The 23,277-nt window shown below is 42.0% G+C and overlaps 2 protein-coding genes across 7 annotated transcripts in view; one reads left to right on the forward strand and one right to left on the reverse strand.

Moving 5' to 3' along the window:
- The window catches only part of RASSF4 (Ras association domain family member 4), a 227,586-nt gene that overhangs the window by 162,820 nt on the left and 41,489 nt on the right, over positions 1 to 23,277 (reverse strand). The window contains exon 1 of one of the 6 annotated variants that reach the window (XM_056531237.1): positions 1,563 to 1,676. The exons of the other annotated variants lie outside the window; for them this stretch is intronic. The gene's annotated coding sequence lies outside the window, so the exon portion shown is untranslated. Of the gene's footprint in view, positions 1 to 1,562; positions 1,677 to 23,277 lie in introns of those variants that run through there. 6 annotated transcript variants of the gene reach the window in all.
- The window catches only part of LOC130282707 (growth-regulated alpha protein-like), a 34,417-nt gene that overhangs the window by 8,071 nt on the left and 3,069 nt on the right, over positions 1 to 23,277 (forward strand). The window contains exon 3 of the mRNA XM_056531238.1: positions 7,593 to 7,670. Coding sequence (XP_056387213.1) covers positions 7,593 to 7,670 — 78 coding nt within the window. The remainder of the gene's footprint in view (positions 1 to 7,592; positions 7,671 to 23,277) is intronic.

A 23,277-nucleotide genomic window follows, 5' to 3' on the forward strand; every position in this document is an offset into this window, starting at 1 on the left:
GGTGTTGCCCCATACTTTTCATTTTCACAAGAGGTAAAAGGAAAAAAAAAGACCCCCAAAATTTGTAACACAATTTCTCCTGCGTACAGAAATACCCCATATGTGGGTGTAAAGTGATCTGCAGGTGCACAACAAGGCTCAGGAGTGAGAGAGCCATGTACATGTGAAGTGCACAGGGGTGGCTGATTGTTAAAGCTGTTCTGACATAAAAAATAAAAAACACATGTGACCCCATTTTGGAAACTACACCCCTCATGGAACGTAAAAAGGGGTTTAGTGAGCCTTAACACCCCACAGGTTTTTGAAGAATTTTCGTTAAAGTTGAAAAGTGAAATTTTTTTTTTCACTAAAATGCTAGTGTTATCCAAAATTTTTCATTTTCACAAGGGGTAATAGGAAAAAAGCCCCCCAAAATTTGTAACACCATGTCTTCGGAGTATATAAATACCCCATGTGTGGACGTAAAGTGCTCTGCTGGCGCACTACAGGGCTCAGAAAAGAAGGAGCGCCATTGGGCTTTTGGAGAGAGAATGTGTCTGGAATTGAAGGCTATGTGCATAGACAGATTTTTTGAACAGTGGTCCATGAAAAATTAATTTTTTCATTTGCACAGCCCACTGTTCCAAAGATCTGTCAAACGCCAGTGGCGTGTAAATGCTCACTTCCCCCCTTATTACATTCCGTGAGGGGTGTAGTTTCCGAAATAGGGTCACATGTGTGGGCATCCACTGTTCTGGCACCATGGGGGCTTTGTAAATGCACATGGCCCCCGACTTCCATTCCAACCAAATTCTCTCACCAAAAGCGCAATGGCGCTCCTTCTCTTCTGAGCATTGTAGTTCACCCGCAGAGCACTTTACATTTCCATACTCAGGAGAAAAAGCCTCCCAAAATTTTGAATGTCATTTTGAATACTTTGAGGGGTGCAGTTTTTATAATGGGGTCATTTATGGGGTATTTCTAATATGAAGGCCCCTCACATCCACTTCAAAACTGAACTTGTCCATGAAAAATTCAGATTTTTAAAATCAGATGTCTTCCAAAAGTAAAAACATAGCAGAGAGAAAAAAAAGGAGAAAAAGGCACATGCACCCCTAATACAGTACTGTAAGATATTTGGCAGATGTAAAAGACTTACACTTACCAAAAGATAAGGCGCTGAGGGCACAACACCATGTAGTGTATTGACAATGCTTTGTATGCTCTACGGTCAGGTCCTCACTCAATGGTTCACAGTAGCAACAAAATGGCAGAGATAAAAGTGGATCTTCACCGGGCGCAGTTACAGTTGAAAGAAGGTGGCTGTATTCGTAAGTTCACTTCATAAAGTTTATTTAAAGCACAACAAATAACACGTTTCTTGCCCGTAAAGGGCACTTCATCAGGCAATGTGCATGTACAAACAGCTAGGTTTAAATACATAGTCCTTACGTTCATTCCAAAGGTTACGTTAATCACGTTATTCAGAGTAGATACTAAGCTCCGAACAGCATGTAATGAAAATGATAATACTAGTACTGAGGCAAATACTAGAAATGAAGAAAGGAAGAGCTTGCACTCACCATCCAAAAGATGTGCTTTATTTACTTCTTGTCAGGCATGACAGGCTGGTGGGGGGGTGGAGGCGGTTGGTAAGAGACCGGGACAGACTGTTTCACTCTGCTCGAGCGCTTCTTCCAGCCGGTATAAGACAAACTTAGTCAAAATTAATGTCCACCATTTGTTCTTACATAACTAAAAACATCCACATGGTATTCTATATGAAAATATATAAAATGACACAGTAATGTCTTCATGATCTGTAAAACCAGTGTGTGTGTACAGCGGGAGTTGGGCTACTGATCGCTGTAGTGAAACTTATGAATGAAAGTGCTATGTATACTATAGCGTAGCTGGTGGTGGGCGGAGTCAGACACTCTGCAGGATGAGACCAGACTGGTGTGGTGAATGTCACTGAGGCAAAGATGAGACCTCTATGAGCAATAGGTATGGTAACATGTAGACAATAAATGAGTGAGTGGACAGTATGTTTTAATGGTAACAACTACTGTATTTATTGCCGTATAAGACGCACTTTTTCTTCCCCAAAACTGGGGGGGAAAAGTCGGTGCGTCTTATATGGCGAATACACCCCTATAGCGGCGGTCCCTGTGGCCATCAACGGCCGGGACCCGTGGCTAAAACAGGACATCACCGATCGCGGTGATGCCCTGTATTAACCCTTCAGACGCGGCGATCAAAGCTGACCGCCGCGTCTGAAGGGAAAGTGACACTAACCCGGCTGTTTAGTCGGGCTGTTCGGGACCGCCGCGATTTCACCGCGGCGGTCCCGAACAGCTCGACTGAATAGCCGGGTTAGTGCTTACAGGACACCGGGAGGGACCTTACCTGCCTCCTCGGTGTCTTCTCCGTTCAGGGATCCCCTGTATGGCCGGCGCTCTCCTTCCTCGTCATCACGTCGTCACGTACGTGCGTCGGCGTGCGTAACGACGTCATGGTGGCAACGGAGAGCGAGGATACCCGGCCGGCAGCAGAGACGTTCCGGAGCGACGGGGACACGGCGACAGCGATGGAGCGACATCCAGGGCAGCGATGACGGGTCCGGAGCGGCGGGGACACGTGAGTATCACCTCCTATGCAGTGGTCTTCAATCTGCGGACCTCCAGATGTTGCAAAACTACAACTCCCAGCATGCTGGGAGTTGTAGTTTTGCAACATCTGGAGGTCCGCAGGTTGAAGACCACTATTGGGTTCAAAATCTTTATTTTTTTAGATTTTGCACCTATAAATTGGGTGCGTCTTATACGCCGGTGCGTCCTATAGGGCGAAAAATACGGTAATGTGACTGAGTATGCCCAGAACTAGAATATGAGCACATCTCAGCCGTAATGTACCCAAAGAAGGGAGGCAATAGAACATATTAGGACCTATAGTGTCTTTAAAAGGGAATGAAGCATAGGGTATATATATAAATATATATTGGTCATAGCTATAAATATAAAATACGAAGAATAAATTATTAAAATACATGAAAACCATGTTGAACATGAAATATGCCTGATGGAGAAGAGGATAAGACAACAAGGTGATAAAATATAATGTTAAAAGTCATGTACATATAATATATAATGGTAAATGTAAAATTGGCAAAAATAACCAGAAATAGGAAGTTGATAAAACTAGCATACTGATAAAATATAGGGGAGTATATGTATATACACATATATTTTTATTATTAAATATTTATATAAGGAGTAGCCTCAGAAAAGTAGAGTAGGTGAGCAGGGGGTAGGGATAATAGATATTAATGCGACCATGTAACAGGAGTGTGTAAGATTGCGCAGAGGGAGATATACTAAAAAGGAAACTGGGAAGGGACAACTGAATCAAACTAAAATGGTCTCCGAGATTTCATTAAGACCCCATGGATGTAATGAGCCACATTTATAAATACAAAAGACCTCCAGTCTTTTTAATAATTCAAATCAGTTAGACTTGTGCTTAGGTACATGGTCGATGGGGATGACCGTAAAGGTTTTTTTTATACAATGATGGACAGTGTTGCAGTGTCTTGAGAGGCTGTGTAACATAAAGCCTGTCTTGACATTGAATCGATGCTTGTTTATTCTGTTCCTCAAAATCATAGTCCCACATATTGGATTCTGCACTGACATTGAATTAGATAAGTAACGTTTTTGGATTCACAGGACAGATATAATGCCACAGGGAAAGTCTTCCCTATTAATTACTAAGTGAAATTACATTGTTGATGCAATATATCATGGCAACATAAGCACCTATTCTTCCCACATCTGTAGCTTCCTACTGTATTTTGCTCTCGTTTTTTCGCTTGGTGTTGCCTTAACTGGCTGGGTGCCAGAATTTTTTGACTAGGCACTCTTTGAAAAGTGACTCCTGGTATATTCGTGAAGGATCCCTTTAAAATTCATCTCCCTCTAAAATATACCAATATTTTTTTAAAATATTTTTGATCTCTGGTGCTGACCTGCTATAGGTTGTGATAAAATTATGGTCCCAGTTTTTCTTCATGTCATTAGCTCCCACTTCTTCCTGTTTCTTCTCCTTCTCCTTTTCAGTTTTTTCTACTTTCTCTCTCGCTCTTTTTTTTAAATCAGACAGTCTTCTCGTGTAAGATGCTTAGTTTTTTGATATGCATCAGACAGAAGTTTCTTGGGGTATTTCTTCTCTAAAAACCTTTTTTGTAGAATGCCGGCCTGTGTTCGGAAGTCTTTTTCCCGGGTACAGCTCTTCCTAATACGCTTATATTGGGAGTGGGGTATGTTCTCTAACCTTTTTTTATGGTGCCCACTCCCAAAATCAATTAAGCTATTTGTGTCTACCTTCTTAATATACATTGAGGTAATTAATGTGTTTTCATTATGGGAGGTGATCAGGTCGAGGAATTAAATGGACACACAACTAGTGGTGATGGTAAAGCTGAGGCCCCATTCATTCAGATTTAAGACTTCCAAGAATTCATTTACAGAGGACTGGGGCACATTCCAAATAAACACTAAATCATCAATGTATCATCGATACAATACCACATGTTTTTGGAAGATGGGATTGCCCCAGATGTATCTGGTTTCAAACGTCCCTATAAATGTTAAAGTCTGATTGGGGTATGAGGGGGCCACCTTGGCCCCCATGGCAGTCCCCTTAGTCTGATGGTAGACATCCCCCACATAAACAAAATAGTTGTTCTCTAGGATATACATAAGTCCTTTAAGAAGAAAAAAACGCTGCAATTCAGAGATTTCGGGGTCTGTAATAAGAAATTCTTCAAGGGCCTTCAATCCCAGATGGTGACCAATGTTAGTATAGAGGGCCGCCACATCACAAGTGATCATTAGGTATGTCAGTTCCCAGGATATTTTGGAGAGATGTTGGATGAGCTGTGAGGAGTCCCGAAGATAGCTGTCCAGGGGGGTTACTCAGGGATTTATGAATTTTGGGAAGACAATAAAAATATGGAAGATTAAGGTGGTTCATGGTAAGAAACTGGCATTCTTGTTTATTGAGGATCTGTGTGTGATGTGCTTCTTGGAAGAGTTCCCAGATCATTCTTAATTTTAGTAAATGGGTCTCCTTGAACTTTTTCATAGAATGTAATATCTGATAGAATTCTCAGGGCTTTGTTATGATATTGTACATAATTGAGGATAACCAGACCTCCTGCTTTATCAGCTGCTCTGAACACCAAATCTGGGTTCTTCTGTAGTTTCTTCATTGCTTCCAACTCTTTCTTACTTAGATTCGATTTTTAACATGCTTTTTCTTCTTCTTGTCTTGTTGATTCAATTTTCTAAATTCCTGGGACACCATCTCATCTGCAATTTAAATTCCCTTCCAGTTACGTTACTAATACATTGAACTCTGCCTCCCAATTTCTGCCACTAATAACCACAAGCAATCCTTGGATTTTCCTATTGCTCATGGAGATCTCATCTCTGTCTCAGTGACATTCACCACACCCGTCTGGTCTCATCCTGCAAAGTGTCTGACTCCACCCACCACTAGCTACGCTATGGTATACATAGAACTTTCATTCATAATTTTTAATACAGCTACAGCGCTCAGTAGCGCAACTCCCGCCGTACACACACACTGGTTTTACAGAGCATGAAGAGGTTACTGTGTCATTTTATATATTTTCATATAGAATACCATGTGGATGTTTTTATTTATGTAAGAACAAATTGTGGACATTAATTTTGACTAAGTTTGTCTCAGTACTAGTATTATCATTTTCATTACATGCTGTTCGGAGTTTAGTAATCTACTCAGAATAGCGTGATTAACGTAACCTTTGGAATGAACGTAAGGACTATCTATTTAAACCTAGCCGCTTGCTGTTTGTACATGTACATAGCCTGATGAAGTGCTCTTTATGGGCAAGAAACGCGATATTTGTTGTGTTTTAAATAAATCTTATTAAGTGAACTCATGAATACAGCCACCTTCTTTAGACTTTAACTGCCCCCGTGAAGATCTACAAATTTACCATTATGTTAAAGTAGAATATGTCATGAAAAAACATCCCAGAGTTATCTTAATTAAGTAATCTTAATTCTTTCAGTAATTATCAGCTGCTGAAGTTGAGCTGTTGTTTTCTGTCTGGCAATAGTGCTCTCTGCTGACATCTCTGCTTGTCTTGGGAACTGCACAGAGTAGAAGAGGTCTGCTATGGGAATTTGCTTCTAAACTGGGCGGTTCCCGTCACAGGTGTCATCAGAGAGCACTTAGACAGAAAAGAACAACTCAACTTCAGCAGCTCATAAGTACTGAAAGGATTAAGATTTTTTTAATAGAAGTAATTTACAAAATCGGTTTAACTTTCTGGAGCCAGTTAATATATAAAAAAAAGTTTTTTCCTGGATAACCCCTTTAAGGCGAAAATGGGCTGGATCATTAAGGGGTTAAAGGGTACTTGTCATATCCCACAAGAAATGTTATATGTTACTCAGTACCTAATCCTGATGAAGTGCATATAATTGCTTGGGCTTTATCAGCCCATATTTTTTTATTGTTTTTATCACTTTCCCTCCCCATTACAGATATGTAGTTGTTTACAGGGGATATGTGTGTATTTAATAAAGATTTGTCTTATTGCATTATAATATTGGTGTGCTGATATTCTTTCAGTGTTACGCTTTTTTCTCTTTTCTGGTTTATCCTCACTTTGCATGTCTCATCTTCTGCTGTTCTGTGCTGGGTCTTCTCATCCGATCACTGCAGGCTGCTCTGTAACTCTCTCCTTTGTTTCCACTCTGCAGTCTTATAGGACAGGAGTGAGCACAGATGAGTGCTAGTTCCACCCTCACTTACTGGACTTTGTGGAACAATAATGATGATACAGCTAGACAAGATTATGCCCTGGAGAGTATTGGGACCCCTAGTGGTCTCATGATTTCTTTAACTTATGACGTATATTAAAAAGGTTAATGTTTTTCCAAGATGTATAGCATACAAAATGTTCTTGAATTGGACAGTGCCCATTTAAGATTTTTAGTGCTTATCAGCAATAATGTTTAGGAATTATACATTAAAAAAATAGAGAATGCACTAAACTTCTAAGATTCCCCTAGATGTAAAAAAAAATAAAAAAAATAATTTGAATATCTAAAGAGGACCTGTCAGACAAATAAAGCCATGGCTACATAGGGCTTCTTGTTAGGATTCAGAAAATACCTTTTACCACTATAATTCTTTCCAGATATATTTCAAGATAAAAGCCTTTATGTTACTATGTAAACAAAGTTCAAGTGCCTAGAAAGCTTTGCCCAGCATGGCAAGACATGGCCAGCCCATATTCTTTTATCCGCTTTCTCTGTGTGGTGAAAACGCCTAGTGGCTGTCAATCAAAGGAGGTAGGTATATGAAATCGAGCATAGAAGGTATGCCTGGAATCCTGAAGGGGCTGCAGGCATGAAACATATCTAGAAACATTTAACGTTCTCATTAATAAAAATCTCTATCACAATACCTGAATAAAATTGTATTCAGACACATATCTCATCCCGTGTATCATCGAACCTGCCAACTAAATGTTTGACTGTTTTTCTTTTCAGAGTAACAGTAAGGTCTACTCGCCAATGTCTTAATCCGAAAACTGAACTTGGAAAAATAATAATATCCTGCTTGGAAGAGTAAGTTTAGCTCTAAAAATGTTGGGAAATTTATAAAAACTTGTGCAGAGGAAAAGTGGATCAGTAGCTCATAGGAACCAGATAGATTTTTTAATTTTTAAATCAGGCCTTTGAAAAATAAAACAATTGCTCTGACTGGTTGCTATGGGCGACTGCTCCACTTTTCCTTTGCCCCTATATCTTTATATAATACTTAATTAAAGGGTACCTGTCTCTTAACCTGTTGGGGACAAAGGGTGTACAGGTACGCCCTCTTGTCCCAGCACTTAAGGAAGGAGGGCGTACATGTACATCACGTTCCTGGGGTTTGAAGCACGCTCACGAGTTGAGCATGCTTCAAACCTGATGGGTCCCAACTGCCAGGGTTAATGCCTGAAATCACCGATCAGGACGATGTCCAGTATTAACCCTTTAGACGCCGTGATCAAAGTTAGTGGTGGGGTCTAAACCGAAAATAAAAGTGTCCCGGGCAGCTCAGCGGAGCTGATCAGGACCATCACGGTGAAACCCGCAATGAGCAACAGCTGAGAGGACGGCGGGAGGGTGCTTACCTGCCTCCTCGCCATCTGTTCGGTGATCTGCTGCTCCAAGCCTGCATAGCACCAATAACACTGATCACTACTATGCTATGGCATAGCATTGATCAGTTTATGTAATTAAAAAGATTTCATGTTATAGCCCACTATGGAGGCTAAAATAAATAAATAAAATGTTAAAAAAAAGTTTATAAAAGTGAATTAACCCCTTCCTAATAAAATAAAAATAATCATACGTGGTACTGCCACGTGCGTAAATGTCTGAACTATTAAAATATAAGGGTAGTTTAACCGTACGGTTGATGGCATACACGTAAAAAGATACCATATACCATAAATGTATAAAAAGTGATCATAAAAAAGTCCCATCAAAACAAAAATGGTAAATAAAAGCTATAGACCACGGTGCAAAAAAGGAGTCCTCATATAGCCCTGTATGCGGAAAAATAAAGTTATAGGGGTCAGAAGATGACAATTTTAAACATACTAATTTTGGTGCATGTAGTTCTAATTTTTTTAAAGTAGTAAAATAAAATGAAACCTAAATAAATTGGGTATCCTTGTAACCTTATGGACCTACAGAATAAAGATAAAGTGTAATTTTTACCAAAGAGTGCACTGCATAAAAACGAAAGCCCCCAAAAAGTTACAAAATGGAGTGGTTTCTTTTTTAATTTCACCCCACAAATATTTTGTTTTGCCGCAGATTGTTATAAAATAGGTGATGTCACTACAAAAATTGGTGATGCAAAAATCAAGAACTTAAAATTAGGTAAATACCGTATATACTCAAGTATAAGCAGAGTTTTTCAGCACGGTTTTTCGTGCTGAAAACGCCCCCCTCGGCTTATACTCGAGTGAACAAAAAACACTTCTAGCTTAGCTGTGAGGGGATGGGCCAGGCCATCCATCTTCAGCCATCTATGCTGCAGGGACCGTCAGGTGGGGAGGGTTACTAATACTAGAGTTTATACGGTACTATAATTTAGGGATAGACCAAGCTAACAAAAAATTCCACCTAAATCCCCTAAAATATAACTTTTATTAAGGGGAAGATGAGAGCTGCGGTGGGGACATACCGCAGGACCGGCGCAGACAGTGAGGACTGGGGATTGGTGGCAGGCAAGTGGAGGACACAGCGGCGGCAGGCAAGTGGAGGACGCAGCGGCCGCGTCGGCATCAGAGGCAGCAGTGAAGATCGCTGTAAAGTGATCTTCACTGCTGCTTCTAGGAGTTCCAAAACTACAACTCCCAGCATGCCCGGACAGCCTTTGGCTGTCCGGGCATGCTGGGAGTTGTAGTTTTGCAACATCTGGAGGGCCACAGTTTGCAGACCCCTTTGCAGTGGTTTTCAATCTGTGCTCTTCCAGATGTTGCAAAACTACAACTCCAAGCATACCCAGACAGTCCAGAAATGCTGGGAGTTGGAGTTCTGTACCATCTGGCCCTACAGATGTTGCTGAACTACAACTCCCAGGAAGCCTGGGCAGTCTGGGCATGCTTGGAGTTGAAGTTTTGGAACATCTGGAGGGCTACAGTTTGGACACCACTACACAGTGGTCTCCAAACTGTTCTCCTCCAGTTGTTGCAAAACTACAACTCCCAGCATGCCCTTGGGCTGTTTGGGCATGCTGGGAGTTGTAGTTTTGCAAAAAGTGGAGAAACACTGGTTGGGAAACATTGGGGGATATTTATCAAAGCTGTCTATGTCCCGCATCAATATAGACCAAACTACAGAGTGTTTGGCTGGTCTATTGTGCGCCTAATTTATCAAATGGCGCACGGCTCTTGAAAAATTCTGTGCACAGACTTCGAGATCTATGCTGTAGTCTATATTTAAATCTGCTCCAGCATGGTCTGACATTTCGGCGTACTTTCAGCCGATGCGACTTGTCGCAGAAAAGTCGATTTTGATCAATTCAGCACCAATGCATTTTTTTATGCATTTCAGTCTAAAATAGACTAGAATGCATCATGTTCTAAAAATCCTCTAGAGCAAAAGTCGCAGAAAAGTCGCACATACTTAGACTGCGACTTTCTGTGCGACAAATTTAGACAGGAAAAAAACAGTCTAAATCCTTTGATAAATATCCCCCATTGTCTGTTTCCTAACTCAGTGTTTCCCAATCCGCATGCCTCAAGCTGTTGCAAAACTATAACTCCCAGCATGCACTGACTAAATGCTCACTGCACCCCTTATTAAATTCCGTGAGGGGTGTAGTTTCCAAAATAGGGGGGCAGAGTGGATATTTTAACCATGGCAGCGCTCCTGCTCCTAAGCATTAACCCTGTATGACCTGCAGGCATACAGGCTAGTTTACTCACAAACAAGAAGCAAAATTAGCAGAGAAGTCTGCATTGAGAATCTAATAATGAAAGGATAATTGGAGCAAACAGCGCTGTTTGATTTTAATATATATGTGTAGAAACTAATAAAGCTTATGGGAATTTTAATCACAATAAGTAGTATATGGGAAATTGGGGTTTTTTGGATTCCCAAAGGGGAATCTATTGGAAATTAGTTTCCAAAATAGGGTCACGTGGGGTGGGGGGGTCCACTGTTAGCATGGGGGCTTTGGAAACGCACATGGCCCCCAACTTCCATTCCAAATATATTCTCTCTCCAAAAGCTCCTTTTCTTCTGAGCATTGTAGTTCGCCCGCAGAGCACTTTACATCCACACATGGGGTATTTCCATACTCAGAAGAAATGGGGTTGAATATTTTGGGGGGCATTTTCTCCTATTACTTCTTGTAAAAACGTTACATTTTGGGGAAAAACTGCATATTAGTTAAAAAAAAAAAGGCTCACTGGACCCCTTGTTACCTGCCTTGAGGGGTTTAGTTTCCAAAATAGCATGCCATGTGTTTTTTTTTTTTTGCCGTTATGGAACCATAGGGGCTTCCTAAATGCGTCATGCCCCCCAAAAACCATTTCAGCAAAATTTGCTTTCACAAAGCCAAATGTGACTTTTCCTCTTCTGAGCATTGTAGTGCGCATGCAGAACACTTTACATCCACACATGGGGTATTTCCATACTCAGGAGAAAATGCCCCCCAAAATTTGTAACCCCATTTCTTCTATTATCTCTTGTAAAAATGGTAAATTTGGTGAAAAACTGCATTTTAGTGAAAGAAAAAAAATTTTATTTACACATCCGAATTTACCGAAAAGTCGTCAAACACCAGTGGGGTGTTAAGGCTCATTGGACCCCTTGTTACGTACCTTGAGGGGCCTGGTTTCCAAAATAGTATGCCATGTGGGGTTTTCTTTGCTGTTATGGAACCATAGGGGCTTCCTAAATGTAACATGCCCCCTAAAAATCATTTAATCAAAATTTGCTCTCCAAAATCCCATTGTCGCTCCTTCGCTTCTGAGCCCTCTAGTTCACCCACAGAGCACTTTATGTTCACATATTAGGTATTTTCTTACTTGAGAGAAATTGGTTTACTCATTTTGGGGGGCATATTCTCCTTTTACCCCTTGTACAAATTCAAAAACTGGGTCTACAAGAACACAGTGTAAAAATTAGAGATTTTGAATTTTCTCCTTCCCTTTGCGGCTATTCCTGTGAAACACCTAAAGGGTTAACAAACATTCTGAATATCATTTTGTATACTTTGAGGGGTCCAGTTTTTATAATGGGGTATTTCTAATATAAAGACCCCTCAAATCCACTTCAAAACTGAACAGGTCCCTGAAAAATTCCAATTTAGAAAACTTTGTGAAAAATTGGAAAATTGCTGCTGAACTTTGAAGCCCTCTGATGTCTTCCAAAAGTGAAAACATGTCAACATAAAGAAGACATATTGTATATGTGAATCAATATATAATTTATTTGGAATGTCTATTTTCCTCACAAACAGAGAGCTTCAAAGTTAGAAAAATGCTAAAATTCTAATTTTTCATGAAATTTTGGAATTCTTCACCAAGAAATGATGCAAGTATTGACAAAAATTTACCACTATGATAAAGCATAATATGTCACGAAAAAACAATCACAGAATCACATTCATAAGTAAAAGCATCCAAGAGTTATTAAAGGGGTTATCCAGCATAAGGTGATTTTAGTACGTACCTGGCAGACAGTAATGGAAATACTTAGGAAGGATCTGCGTTTGTCTTGGGGCTAAATGGCTATGTTGTGAGATTACTCTCATACTGTGGCTAGCTGTTTGTGAACTAGTATTTCCTGATTGACTTTTCATTTTTTTACTACAAATCCCACAATTCCATCTTCCTCCCTCCCACACATCAGCCACCCCACCCATTGAAACATAAGTGAGCTGCATCCATTCAAATCAGTGTGGTTTTCAATCAGGGTGCCTCCAGCTGATGCATTAGTTGCAGATTGATCCCTCCACCCATTGAAGCAGACAGGATCCCTATCATCAGCTGACTGGGAAAAATCTGAGACAACAGTCATTTTGTATGCTGGTAAAAATAAATATTGGAGTGAAAATCACAGAAGAATTGTGAGAAAACCGTCACTCACAGGTACAGACACTATATTATGAACTACACTAACTTTACAGTCCCTGTAGCATAGTCAAGTAAAAAAAAATTCCTGGAATACCCCTTTAATGCTTAAAGTGACAGACCCCATTTTAGAAACTGCACCCCTAACGGAATGTAATAAGGGGTACAGTGAGCATTTACACCCCACAGGTGTCTGACAGATTTTTGGAACAGTTGTCCGTGAGAACGAAAAATGTAATTTTTCATTTGCACAGCCTACTGTTCAAAAAAATCTGTCAAACGCTAGTGGGGTGTAAATGCTAACTGCACCCCTTCTTAAATTCTGTGAGGGGTGTAGTTTCCAAAATGGGGTCACATGTGAGTGGGGTCCACTGTTCTGGCACCACGGGGATTTGTAAACGCACATGGGCCCTGACTTCCATTCCAACCAAATTCTCTTTCCAAAAGCCTAATGGCACTCCTCTGCTGAGCATTGTAGTTCGTCCGCAGACCACTTTACATCCACATATGGGGTATTTCTATAGTCAGAAGAAATGGGGTTACAAATTTGGGAGGCTTTTTCTCCTATTACCCCTTGTAAAAATGAAAAATTTGGGATAACACCAGCATTTTAGTGACAAAAAATAAAAAAAATTATTCTCACGTCCAACTTTAGCGAAAATTTGTCCCGTTGGGTGTTAAAGGGGTTCTCCGGTGCTTAAACATCTTATTCCCTATCCAAAGGATAGGGGATAAGATGCCTGATCACGGGAGTCCCGCCGCTGGGGACCCCCCGGGATCATGCACGCGGCATCCCTTTGTAATCAGTCCCCGGAGCGTGTTCGCTCCGGGACTGATTACCGGCGACTACAGGGCGGGCAGCGTGTGACGTCACGCCTGTGCCGACGTGTGACGTCACGCTCCGCCCCTCAATGCAAGCCTACGGGAGGGGGCGTGATAGCTATGCACTGCGGGGCTGAGCATGACGTCACACGCCGCCCACCCTGTAGTCGCCCGTAATTAGACCCAGAGCGAACACGCTCCGGGGACTGTTTACAAACGGGGTGCCGCGTGCATGATCCCGGGGGTCCCCAGTGTCGAGACTCCCGCGATCAGGCATCTTATCCCCTATCCTTTGGATAGGGGATAAGATTATTAAGCACCGGAGAACCCCTTTAAGGCTCACTGTACCCCTTGTTACGTTCCTTGAGGGGTGTAGTTTCCAAAATAGTGCGCCATGTGTTTTTTTTTTTTTTTTACTGCTATGGCACCATGGGGCTTCCCAAATTAGACATGCCCCCCAACAACCATTTCAGCAAAATTCGCTCTCCAAAATCCCATTGTCACTCCTTCCCTTCTGAGCTCTTTAGTGCACCCACAGAGCACTTTACATCCACATATGAGGCATTTCCTTACTCGAGAGAAATGGGGTTAAAAAATTTTGGGGGACATTTTTACCTATTACCCCTTGTGAAAATGAAAACTTTGGGGTTGCACCAGCATTTTAGTAAAAATTTTTTTTTTTCATTTTCACGTCCAACTATAGTGAAAATTCGTCAAACACCTGAGGGGTGTTACGGCTCATTCTACCTCTTGTTACATTCATTGAGGGGTGTAGTTTCCCTAATAAGTGTGCTATGTGGGTTTTTTTTGTTTGTTTTTTGCTGTTCTGGCACCATGGGAGCTTCCTAGATGAGACAAGCCCCCCAAAAACCATTTTAGCAAAATTAATTCTCCAAAATCCCATTGTCGCTCCTTCCCTTCTGAGCCCTCTACTGCGCCTGCAGAACACTTTACATCCACATATGAGGTATTTCCTTACTCGAGAGAAATAGGGTTACCAGTTTTGGGGGGACATTTTTACCTATTACTTGTAAAATGAAAAAAAATGGGTTTACAAGAACAGGTTAGTGTAAAAAAATAAAGATTTAAAATTTTCTCCTCCACTTTGCAGCTATTCCTGTGAAACACCTAAAGGGTTAACAAACTTTCTGAATTTCATTTTGAATACTTTAAAGGGGTGCAGTTTTCATAATGGGGTCCATTATAGGGTATTTGTAACATAAAGACGTTCAAATTCACTTCGAAACAGAACTGGTACCTGAAAAATTCCGATTTTGAAATTTTCATGAAAAACTGGAAAATTGCTGCTGAACTCTGAAGCCCTCTGATGTCTTCAAAAAGTGAAAACATGTCAACTTTATGATGCAAACACAAACTAGACATAGTGTATGTGAATCAACACATCATTTATTTGGAATGCCCACTTTCCTTACAAGCAAAGAGCTTCAAAGTTCGAAAAATGCTAATTTTTCATGACATTTTTGATTTTTTCACCAAGAAATGATGCAAGTATCGACAAAAATTTACCACTAACATAAAGTAGAATAGGTCACGAAAAAACTATCTCAGAATCAAATTCATAAGTTAAAGCATCCCAGAGTTATTAATGCTTAAAGTGACAGTGATCAGATTTGCAAAAAAACGGCTGCGTCCTTAAGGGGTTAAAGTCAAGATTTCTGGAGAGAGGCTATCCACCTAGACCCTGTGTCAAGCATATCAAAATGCTCTAGGTCAAGAGAGATCCACACTTTTGACTCCCAAGGTGAAGGATGAGGAGGAGAACATCGTCCGCCTTATTGGGACCTTTGATGACCAGAATATGATGGTTCTGTCTATTCTGCGACGCCACTGGGGAGTTTTCCTAGCAGATCTGGACAAAGAGACCTTTGGTTACATATAGAAGGGGTAAGTCAATAGGTGACCATATAATAAATAGTCACTATAGCCCCCCCATACAAAAAGGCACCTGGCTGGATCGAAGGCCTTTTGGCATGTTTAGAAGCAGTAACTGTGTAGCATGCCCTTTCATCAAAGTGGGCCATAAGTTTTGCAGCTCTCGGAACGGTCAGATGTTCTTAATTGGGGACTTTGTCAATTGTCGTAGCCAAGGGGTAGTCTATACTGTCACATGTATCTGTTCTAAACTGTACAAAGGAACCAAACGAAAGTTTACATGAAGACAAGGAGAACACCTGGGGGATGTCAGACATGGTAGGGATACTCAGATATCCCTACCATGCACCAGGGTGATGTGAAATCATTATCCTTTACAATCATTGAGGCAGTAAGACCCAACCCCCGTCGAGATGACTGGGACAGATTTATCCTAAGAAAGGAGGTGCAATGGATCTTTAGGATGGGGACGGTAGTACCAAATGGTCTTAATGACCAGTTATCTAATCAGTGCTTTATTGAATAAAAAGTTGTTTTTAATATGTCTATTTGGGTAGCCAATCAAATTTACTCGTCATCATAGACCTGCGTTTCTGTTGGTTGAACTAGTTTCCCCCCCCCCCCCCCCTTTTGCTAGAGGTTAGGTTAGGGTGTTGCTTGTAATATCTTTGTTAGGGGTGAGTGACATGGTGTGCTGTCCTGCAATCTGTTAACCCTATGTGGGTCATCTACACCCTCACCCCTTTTACTCTCAGTGTTGTTTACTTTATGATAATTGTATGCACTAATATAATGTTAAGGGTATAATTTTTATTGCATTAACCCTATTATCCTGTTCAGCTTGTTTGTTATCTATACTTGTATGCCTACATTATTGGTTATCTATTGAATATTTTGGCTCCTGTTTATAGAGTAACATGTTGTAAATGTGATAGCATATTTTGGTGTTCTTTATATGCATGTTATCATGTTATACCATTAATATGAACAGTATCACTTACATGTTGCTGATATAAATGCAATCACGTTGTATTATCATCAATAATATGGGCATTATGATATAATTTGTAATGATTTGTGGTAGGGATCGACAGATATTTTAAGGGCCAAAACCGATAATATGTGAACTTTGAGGCCGATAGCTGATACCAATATTCCAGTATAAGTTATCGTCTATTTCGGCAGTCTCGGGCCGGGGGTCTCAGGCCGGGGCGACCTCGGGCTGGGGCGGCGGTCTCGGGCCGGCGGTCTCTGGCCGGGGGTGCGGGGAGAGCCGGGCCAGGAGGGCATTATCGCCATATCGGCAAGGTAATTGCCGATACCGATAATGTCAAAAATTGTGAATATCGGCCAATAATATCGGCCAAACCGATAATCGGTCGATCCCTAATTTGTGGTGCTAAAATCTATAGTGACCAGCTATTTTTATTTTTTTTAAGATTTTGTGTGATATCATGTGATTTTTATTATAAGAATATTTGCAATGACATTTTTGTATTACTGGTGTTTCCAGTAAGTACATAGATGCGCATCTATATTTGTGTGTTTTTTTTGTTATCATTGGAACATCTATTTACTTTATACTTCCCTGGGATCCTTCCCGTGGAATGCACAAGCCTGGCTCCATTGGACAGTGGTGGTACACAAGAGAAATACGGAAGTATCATTACAGCATGTCCGCCCCATTGCCAAACGTATCTGACCGAAGGGCAGGCACTATTCTCGCTCCGGGATTCTCAAAGTGATCTGTGGCACGCACGCGTCACTTCCGGGAAACGCTTGGACTGCACACATCACTTCCGATGCGCCAAAAACATCCGCAACGACCGGAGGTGATGATGGACGCTAACATCATGCACAGGTACTTAAACCTAGCTGTGCGGTCTTATCATTGGCACGCACAACCATTTGTGTGCACCCCTAAGTTCCGAGACTGTACAGGACTCTGGCTCACCATCATGAGCCAGAGTTTTCTATCCGGAACTTAGTTTTTTGCTTTATTTTTTGCTTTCTTTCCTTCATTCTTTTATACCTCCTGAGGAACCCTATTGAATATATAACTAGGGGGAAACGCGTTGAGGTTGTTTTTCTATATTATTATTTAAGTGGCTTTCCACATTATCTATCTATACTATTTTTTTACCATTTTGGGTGGCATGATGATGCATCATCATGTGGGTCAATCCAACATTATCATTTTTTCTGTCTGATGCCATTACTTACCGTACATAGAGTGTTATGATTTTAGAAAGAGAGGAGGAGAAAACGAAAATTGGCCTTGTCCTTAAGTTCAAAATGGGCTTCGTCCCCAAGGGGTTAAAAACAAACAGACAAAAAAGAAAAAAAAAAACTATGTCTGACACTTTTCCTGTTATGCAGTGGCTAGTCCAGGGTGAACAGGATCATGGATTCCCAAGGGTCAGTTATGGGCATGGTGTGAAAACAACTGCCCATGTGTTGCTATCCAACAGGAAAGTTACTAAGGCTGGGTTCACACCCATATACGGCTGGGAGGAGGGGGTGGGGCTTAATCACGGCGCCCGCACTCAGCCGTATTCGGGAACCGTATTTAATGTATGTCTATCAGCCGACCGGAGTGAACCGCAGCCTCCGGTCGGCTTCATTTTCGGCCGTATGTGGTTTCCCGACCGTAGGCAAAAACGCTGTCGACCAAGTTTTTGCCTGCGGTCGGGAAACCGCATACGGCCGAAAACTAAGCCGACCGGAGGCTGCGGTTCACTCCGGTGGGCTCATAGACATACATTAAATACGTTTCCCGAATACGGCTGAGTGTGGGCGCCGTGATTAAGCCCCACCCCCTCCTCCCAGCCGTATACGGGAACCGTATTTAACAAAATGTGGTGTGAACCCAGCCTAAGAGAGATTTATCAAAACTTGTGTAGAGGAAAAGTTGACCAGTTTCCCATAGCAACCAATCAGACTACCTCTTTAATTTTTGACAAGCCCTTTTAAAAATGAAAAATGCCATCTGATGGGTTGCTATGTGTAAATGGACAACTTTTCCTGTAAACACGTTTTGATAAATCTCTCCTATTTTGTAACAAATTGCTGAAAATGAACACATAAGGAGGTGATTTATCAAAACCTGTGTATAGATAGAGTGGAGCAGTTGCCAATAACTTTTCTGATTGCCCTTTTTTTCCTTTTTAAGGCCTTTTTAAAAATGAAAGAAGCAATCTGATTGGTTGCCATAAGCACTATTTTTCCTCTACACAAGTTTTGATAACTCTCCCCCACAGTGCATCACAGTTTGCTGCATATGGGGCTATGAAGCTGTAGACTGTTCACAGTTCTTATGCTGAACCTTGCCCACTGCCATAAACTGCCGAAAAAGGGCATGTGAGCTTTAGTTCTGGACCTTGGAGAAATAGAAAATAAAAATATGGCCTCGAGTAGTCACATTTTCTTTAACCTCTTAAGGACCCAGCCATTTTACACCTTAGGACCCGGCCATTTTTTGAACATCTGACCACTGTCACTTTAAATATTAATAACTCTGGAATGCTTTTAGTTACCATTCTGATTCCGAAATTGTTTTTCGGTGACATATTCTACTTTAACATAGTGGTAAACTTGCATCCTTTCATGGTGAAAAATCCCAAAATTTGATGAAAAAAAATGAAAATTTTGCATTTTTCTAACTTTGAAGCTCTCTGCTTGTAAGGAAAATGGATATTCAAAATACATTTTTTTTTTTGGATCACATATACAATATGTCTACTTTATGTTTGCATCATAAAATTGATGGGATTTTACTTTTGGAAGACACCACAGGGCTTCAAAGTTCAGCAGCAATTTTCAAATTCTGCACAAAATTATCAAACTCCCTATTTTTCAGTGACCAGTTCAGTTTTGAAGTGGATTTGAAGGGTCTTCATATTAGAATTACCCCATAAATGACCCCATTATAAAAACTACCCCCCCCAGTATTCAAAATGACATTCAGTAAGTGTTTTAACCCTTTAGGTGTTTCACAGGAATAGCAGCAAAGTGAAGGAGAAAATTCCAAATCTTCATTTTTTACACTCGCATGTTCTTGTAGACCCAATTTTAGAATTTTGCAATTTTTACTGGTATTTGTAGCCCAATTTCTCTCGAGTAAGCACATACCTCATATGTCTATGTAAAGTGTTCAGTGGACGCAGTAGAGGGCTCAGAAGGGAAGGAGCGACAAGGGGATTTTGGAGAGAACATTTTTCTGAAATGGTTTTTGGAGGACATGTCACCTTTAGGAAGCCCCTAGGGTGCCAGGACAGAAAAAAAAAAAAACATGTGGCATTATATTTTGGAAACTAGACCCCTTGGGGAATGTAACAAGGGGTAAAGTGAACCTTAATACCCCACAGGGGTTTCCCGACTTCTGCATATGTAAAAAAATTAAATAAAATTACCTAAAATGCTTGTTTTCACAAAAATTTTACATTTTTACAAAGGGTTAAAGCAGAAAATACCCCCCAAAATTTGAAGCCCAATTTCTCCCGATTCAGAAAACACCCCATGTGGGGGTGAAAAAGGCTCTGCTGGCGCACTACAGGTCTCAGAAGAGGAGTAGTCACATTTGGCTTTTTGGAAGCAAATTTTGCTCTGGGGGCATGCACATTTATTAAGCCCCTATGGTGCCAGGCCAGCAAAAAAAAAAACCACATGGCATTATATTTTGGAAACTAGACCCCTTGGGGAACGTAACAAGGGGTAAAGTGAACCTTAATACCCCACAGGGATTTCACGACTTTTGCATATGTAAAAAAATATATATATATTTTTTTTCACTAAAATGTGGGTTTCCTCACAAATTTCACATTTTTGCAAGGGTTAATAGTAGAAAAGACCCCCCAAAATTTGTAACCCCATCTCTTCTGCGTATGGAGGTACCCCATAAGTGGACGTCAAGTGCACTACGGGCGAACTACAATGCTCAGAAGAGAAGGAGTCACATTTGCAAACTTTGCTGAAATGGGGGAGACACTTATGAAGCCCCTATGGTGCCAGGACAGCAAAATACCCCCCACATGGCATGCCATTTTGGAAACTAGACCCCTTGAGGAATGTAACAAGGGGTAAAGTAAGCCTTAATACCCACAGGGGTTTCACAACTTTTGCATATGTAAAAGAAAAAAAAAATGTCACTAAAATGTGTGTTTCCCCCCAAATTTTACATTTTTACAGGGGTTAATAGCAGAAAAGACACCCAACAATTTGTAAATACATTTCTTTGGAGTAAGGACATACCTTATTTTTTGATGATTTAGGCTTGGCGGGTGCGCAGCAGGTCTTGCTCGAGTGGGAGCGCAGTCAGGGACATTGAGCTTGATATGGAGCCAGGATGTGGGACCCCCCCTCAAGGAGCGTTAATGGGGGGGGAGCACTGAGCCCTAAAATAGGGGAACACTATGGGGGACAACGGGCCGTAACTGGGGTAGACAGGTGGGGTACAGAGGCCCGTAATATGGGGTACAGTGGGCCAGAAAATTATAAAACATAATAAAACAGGATATGTTCCCAGAATGATGACCCAGAGCATAGCCAAAACAAAAAAAATATGCCCGCCCCAAACCCTATGCTCTGAATCATCATTCTGGGAATGTGATCTGTGTGGCCGTCCCTAACCTGTTGCCTCAAATGCGCACCCGCTCAGGTGGAGAGAGAGCGCTGCGCATTTGAGGCAACATAAAAAAGTACCCGATGATAGTGACTCAGTGACCTATGACCTATTTTTTTAAAAACACCCCCAGAGATCTTAGCAGGTTTTTTTTTTTTTTTAAGTTTGTTTTGGGCAATTTAGTGATTTATGGGGGTTATATTTTGGAATGTACTCTGGACTTGGTACATTGGTCAAATTATGGAAAATTCAAATAAAAAGGGAAAATTTAGGGCTCCATGCAGAGGCCCGGATTATCTGGGCAAGTGTCACATTGAGACCTGGAGTCCTCCCGCATCCCCTTCCTGTAACACACTCTGCATCTTTTCTGCTATATAACGCCTATAACTCCAGACCCTTGGGAAGTCCGGCCTGATCTTTCCCGGTCAGCAAAGATCAGAAACCTTAGGACTTCTTCTTGGTACTGGAGGAATGTCCCTGTGTTGCCAGCGTACTGGGATAGTACAAAAGCGTTGTACATGGCAACCTGTACCAAGTAGACCGCAACTTTTTTGTACCATGCCCGTGTTTTCCACATGGCGTTATATGGCTTGAGGACTTGATCTGAGAGATCAGCTCCCCCCATATACTGATTGTAGTCTAGAATACAATCGGGCTTGAGGACCAGTCCCACGGTACCTCGCACAGGGACAGGGGTGCTTCCATTCCCATGAATTGTGGTGAGCATAAGGACATCCCTCTTATCCTTATATTTCACCAACAACAGGTTATCATGGGTGAGGTCACGGGACTCACCCTTGGGGATAGGCATCTGGACCAAATTATGAGGGAGGCCTCTCTGGTTCTTCCGCACGGTCCCACAAGCGGACGTGGATCTGGCGGAAAGGGATTTGAACAGAGGGATGCTGGTATAAAAGTTATCCACGTACACGTGGAAGCCCTTATCCAGCAATGGGTGCTCAAGGTCCCAAACAAGTTTCCCGCTAACACCCAGAGTGGGGGGACATTCTGGGGGTTCAATACGGGAATCTCGTCCCTCATATACTCTAAACTTGTGTACCCGGAGGTACTCTCGCAAAGTTTGTAGAGTTTCACGCCATACCGTGCCCGCTTCGAGGTTATATACTGGCGGAAGATGAGTCTCCCCTGAAAACTGATGAGAGACTCATCTACTGAGAGGTCCCTGAGCGGTACGTAGGCCTTCAAAAATTTGGCCCCAAAGTGATCGATGACCGGCCTCACTTTGTAAAGCCGGTCATGGGCGGGATCACCTCGGGGCGGACATGCCGCATTATCTGCGTAATGCAGGCATTTCCGAATGGCCTCGAATCGCTTCCGTGTCATCGCCATACTGTAAAGCGGGGTCTGATAGAGAACGTCCCCGCTCCAGTAATGATGAGCACTTGGTTTTTTGACCAGGCCCATATCCAGCGAGAGGCCCCAAAATGATCTAATTTCCGTTACATCAATGGCGTACCATTCATTGGACCTGGCCAAAAACGAATCTGGGTGATGGGCAATGAACTGCTGGGCATACAAGTTTGTTTGCTCCACCAAGTGATTGACCAGGCCAACATACTCAGGAATCCGTGGCTGATAACCCTCTGGGGGCTCCAGACAGGGTCATTGGAAGGGGGCTCGGGTGCACTTGTCTGGGGGGCCGGACTCCTATTACGAGTGGCATTGCCACTCGTACTAGTGTCAGCCACTGGGTCACTGTCATGGGGGGTGCGTGGCCTCGTCTCTGTACAGCTATTAGCTGTCAGGCCATGCTGAGAATTGTAGTTGTGAAACAGCTGGAGGCATCCTATTGTCTACTGTCATAGTGTCACAAGAATGCCTCCCGCGAGCACGATCGCTACCATCACCGCTAGCGGGGTCCCTGTGCCCACTAGCGGTGTCAAATATGCCCCCCGCGAGCGCTACCATCACCGCTAGCGGGGTCCCTGTGCCCACTAGCGGTGTCACAAGAATGCCGAGCGCGGCTCTGTTCCCCGTCCCTGTCAGCTCTCAGGGTTCGAAAACAGATTTAGAAGCCTCGTGCGCAGCTAACGTAGTACTGTGCATGCGCAGTACTACGCAAATAGCGTAGGGCTAATGCCAGGCTCCTAGCGCTGCCTACGTTAGCCCTACGCTATTTGCGTAGTGCTGCGCCTGCGCAGTACTAAGTTATCCGCGTGCGAGTCTTTTAAATCTATTCCCATACCCTGAGAGCTGAAAGGGACGGGGAACACGGTCGCGCTCTGCATTCTTGTGA

Source organism: Hyla sarda, chromosome 7, assembly GCF_029499605.1.
Source record: "Hyla sarda isolate aHylSar1 chromosome 7, aHylSar1.hap1, whole genome shotgun sequence".
In the NCBI taxonomy this organism is placed as follows: Eukaryota; Metazoa; Chordata; class Amphibia; order Anura; family Hylidae; genus Hyla; species Hyla sarda.